This window comes from Taudactylus pleione, unplaced genomic scaffold (genome assembly GCF_031769625.1).
Source record: "Taudactylus pleione unplaced genomic scaffold, aTauple2 ptg001427l, whole genome shotgun sequence".
Classification (NCBI taxonomy): Eukaryota; Metazoa; Chordata; class Amphibia; order Anura; family Myobatrachidae; genus Taudactylus; species Taudactylus pleione.
In genome coordinates this window covers 162951-167960 of record NW_028285826.1, presented here as the reverse complement: position 1 = coordinate 167960, position 5010 = coordinate 162951, and the positions used below count along the sequence as shown (strand labels likewise).

Sequence of the window (5010 nt, the reverse complement as noted above, 5' to 3'; positions counted from 1 at the left end):
TGTGCTACAGTATCTGCAAGACTTGTTGAAGGGCACCAAAATTTATGCAGGAAAAAGAAAATGCAGGTGCACACTCTAAGCACTAAAAATACTGATGCCAAAAATAATTTTGATAACTCTACAATTTACATGGAGTATAAGTGTGGTACTTAGTACATGTTTGGCCAAAAATGCATGCTCATCCACCACATCCTTCACCACCCCATCAGATGAGTTCCTAACATCCCTAATACTGACACATTATATCAATTTATCTAGGACTTACCTATAATAGTGCCCATTATTATATGTAGCCAGAAATATAGGAACCTATGCTGATAAAAATCACCTAAGGGCAGATCGGAGGGGTACTAATACCAAGCAGGAGTCTTAACCTTCAAGTGCACTTTATATGCACAAATATAAAAGAAGAAAAGGGGGCTTGGATTGCACACCCTATTTTTAAATATAATAAGAGGTGTTGCCATGCTGAGACTTGGCGTACCATGCAGGAAAAAGAAACTTCATCCCTAATACTAATACACATTAGGTGATTTTAATCAGCACCGGTTCCTGTGTTGTAAGTATTTGGTGATCTATTCCTGTTACATAGGAATAGATAAACATATTTGGTGGCCAAAAACAGAATTAGCAACTAGACTTGTTCAGCTCATAGTTCCAAATTTATATTAAAGAAGAATGAACACCTCCAAGAAATCCCGTAATCATCAAAATAAAACACACTAAAATAATGCACTTATTTTTCTCCTAAGTAGTTCTCTTATTTCTCGATTCCGCAGGCTATATATGATTGGATTACACATTGGTGTTAGAACAGAGTATATCACAGCCATCATGCGATCATAGTTGACAGAGCTGTGTTTGGTTAGTCTAACATACATGAAGCTCACACTGACAAAAAAAAGGAAGACCACAGTGAGATGAGCTCCACAAGTAGAAAAAGCCTTTTTCCTGCCCTCAGTAGTCTTTATTTTTAACACAGCAGAAATAATTTTGATGTAGGACAGGATGATGCAGGTGAAGGCCAGGAAGAGAAGGAATGAGTTAATGGTAAAGTTCACTGTGACATTGAGTGAAGTGTCAGAACATGCCAATTTCATCAGTGGAAGGAAGTCACAGAAGATATGTTCAACTTTATTTGACCCACAGAAGGAAAGACGAGACAGCAGGATGATTTGGGTTAAAGGTCCAAAAAATCCTATGACCCAGCAACAAGCTGCAAGCTGAAAACAAGATCTAATAGTCATTATGGATGGGTACCTTAGTGGATTGCATATGGCCATGTAGCGGTCAAAGGCCATTGCTGTTAGAAGATAGGTTTCTGCAGCACCTAAACAATGAAAAAAATAGATTTGCAACAGACAGCCAATATAGGAGATCAACTTCTCATTCAGCAAGTTTGACAACATTTTGGGAATAGTGACGGCTGTGTACCATATTTCCAGGAAGGACAGTATGGCAACAAATAGGTAGAGAGGAACATGGAGTTGATGATGAATACAGATGAGAGTGATTATTGTAACATTACCACTAATAGTGAAGATGTAGATAACACTCAGAAGGACAAACAATAGGCCTTGAGAACCATTGAAATCAGGAAAGCCTATGATGATGAATTGAGTAACATGAGAGTAATTTGAAATGTTCATCATTCTGCCGGTGTACTAATTTAACTTATTTTAGGACCAGTAAGTTCAAAGGTTTTTTCTGAAAACAAATAAAAGCAATTAAATAAAAATAATAATAAAAAAAATAAAATACAAACAAATATTGATTGATGATTTGGGTATGCCAAATATATTACAGAGGAGCTCTCACAATACAATTTACAGTTGATGATGGGTCTGAAATAAAGATAAGCACAATTGCTTGCATCTGTTATGGTTTTGACAATGGTGCTAATACACATGTTAAAGAGAAAATTGCTCAAATAGATCACAATTTATTTTGATGTTCATTAACAAACTGATGGGACATAATAGGTGCTGCCACACCATATTATATATATATATATATATATATATATATATGCATTTTGAAATGTACAGCAATGTTTCGGGCAGCCAAGTGAGAGTGCTTATTTCTCAACTCTATATTTATATATACATATATATATATATATATATATATATATATATATATATATATATATAGATACACACTATTCCTTACGAGAAAAAAATTACATTATTTGGTTAACTTTAAATAAATTAGTCTTTAAATGTTTGAAAGCATTCAACAAATTTTTATTCAAATTTATTTGAACCTCATAATTTTCACAACTAAAATACTTACCTAAAATCTACAGTAGCTAGTGGATTTTAAGAAGAAAAAACACAACTTAATTCTATATCCTCCTATTTATTAGAATTCCTATCTAGTCATTCAGATTTAAATTCTTTTTAATCATACAATCTGCTACAAATAACAGTAGCAGTGTAACAAGGCTAAACATAATATAATGTTTAATCACCTTAAAAACATTAGCCTTTAATTGACCCAGTATAATAGTGTGTCCATATTCCATTCAACATTAATGAACGCTCAGATAAAATATACAGTTCTTAATTCTATAAAATCTGCATTTGGCAAATGTTAATTTATATATATATGTAAGTTCAAAGGTTCTTTCTGAAAACAGATAAAAGCAATTAAATAAAAATAATAATAAAAAAAATAAAATACAAACAAATATTGATTGATGATTGATGATTTGGGCATGCTAAATATATTAAAGAGGAGCTCTCACAATACAATTTACAGTTGATGATGGGTCTGAAATAAAGATAAGCACATTTGCTTGCATCTGTTATCGTTTTGACAATGGTGCTAATACACATGTTAAAGAGAAAATTGCTCAAATAGATCACAATTTATTTTGATGTTCATTAACAAACTGATGGGACATAATAGGTGCTGCCACACCATATTATATATATATATATATATATATATATATATATATATGCATTTTGAAATGTACAGCAATGTTTCGGGCAGCCAAGTGAGAGTGCTTATTTCTCAACTCTATATTTATATATATATATATATATATATATATATATACACACACTATTGCTTACGAGAAAAAAATTACATTATTTGGTTAACTTTAAATAACTTAGTCTTTAAATGTTTGAAAGCATTCAACAAATTTTTATTAACATTTATTTGAACCTCATAATTTTCACGACTAAAATACTTACCTAAAATCTACAGTAGCTAGTGGATTTTAAGAAGAAAAAACACAACTTAATTCTATATCCTCCTATTTATTAGAATTCCTATCTAGTCATTCAGATTTAAATTCTGTTTAATCATACAATCTGCTACAAATAACAGTAGCAGTGTAACAAGGCTAAACATAATATAATGTTTAATCACCTTAAAAACATTAGCCTTTAATTGACCCAGTATAATAGTGTGTCCATATTCCATTCAACATTAATGAACGCTCAGATAAAATATACAGTTCTTAACTCTATAAAATCTGCAACAAGAATGATAAGAGTAATTGGCAAATATTTATATATATATATATATATGTGGATCTACAGATTTGCAATTATTAGCAGATAAGCATTAAGGATTTAGAATTGTCTGTGAGTGAATCCTTTAATTAATGAAATACCCAACAGAATACAACATTAGTACAGTAAATCTCTCAAGAGATGGCACAAATAGACATATCCTAATTGGGATTGCTACAAAGTAGCGTAGATTTCTTTGTTAAACAGAACTTTTAAAACTACTGTATACTGTAGTTTCAAACTTTTTGTCCTATTGTAATTTTAAAACTGGATTATATAAAACACATTTCATTAGAAAGAACTTGTTCCTATACAAGACAATAACAAGACAAACAACTTGTAGTTTTATAATACTTAATTATAAATAAATCATATTTTGTGAAATATAAAAATATACCAGACCTTACAGATGTCTCCCCATCTACCTATATTTTTTGGAGTTGGGAATGAGATGCTGATGCTCGGGATCCCAGCAGTCAGAATCCCAATGCAGGCATCCCGACAGGGTTAGGATACTGACATTTGTCGGTAAGTATCCTAACCCTCCCTTCCCACAGCCTAAACCTAACCCCCCAAAATGCAGCCTAAACCTAACCAACCCCTTACTGCCTAATCCTAACTTTAGCCTGACCCTAACCCTCCCCTTAACCCCAATACTTGCGGTCGGGATGCTGATGCCTGCATTCTGACTGGTGTCGGGACTTTAAAGGGCAGACTAGATGGGCCAAGTGGTTCTTATTTGCAGTCAAATTCTATGTTTCTAGGACTACCGGTGCCGGCATTCTGCGTGCCGGCTTCCTGATATCTGGTATTTAAACTACAACACCCTTTTTGCACCCTATAGCGCAAAATGTGTGGCACAACTTAGATGCTACACAAGGGGCAGCAATTCCCAGACTATTTAAATCGGAAATTAGCATCTTATTCGCATAGTAGCTGCATACAAAGGTGATTATAGTGTCCTAGGCATTTAGGATTAGTATTTTGTCGCAAAGCAATTCATCTAAAGTCCCAGATTAAGCACAATGATGAGTGGTGTGGCTCACTCATATCATTTCCCAGTCTTCTCGCCTTTTTACTTAGGCTGCAGTCGCACACAGCAGCTGCTTGCCAGTGCCCCTAATCAGGATATTCATGTAATGTTATTGCCTCATTAATGATGCCAATAAGATACATATTTGGTACAGAAGTATGTGATGGGATGTATGGTGCAGCTTAGTCGCAAAGCCCATGGCGCCAAATGGGGTCAGTGGGGCCGCAAGAGGGGGGGAGGTGCCACCAGGAGGGGAGAGGTGGCAGACTGTCACGTGTACTAACTACTAAGGCTGGGCCCTGTATATGCCCAGTGTTTGACTTTGGGGGAAGAAAGGGTGTCAGTGGGCGGGGGCTTTGGCTGGGCGGCTGTGCTGTAACAGGTAAAATATTCCTGTAAGACTCAGCAGCACAGCAGTTTAATAGGACCTGCGGGCAGTTTTGCAGT

At 34.6% G+C, this 5010-nt stretch overlaps 1 protein-coding gene across 1 annotated transcript; it reads right to left on the bottom strand.

Moving 5' to 3' along the window:
• Positions 1 to 722: 722 nt before the first annotated feature.
• LOC148442637 (olfactory receptor 6N2-like) lies at positions 723 to 1652 on the bottom strand. Its single transcript, XM_088463675.1, has one exon. The coding sequence runs from the start codon at positions 1650 to 1652 to the stop codon at positions 723 to 725; it is 930 nt and encodes a 309-aa protein (XP_088319801.1).
• Positions 1653 to 5010: the final 3358 nt, after the last annotated feature.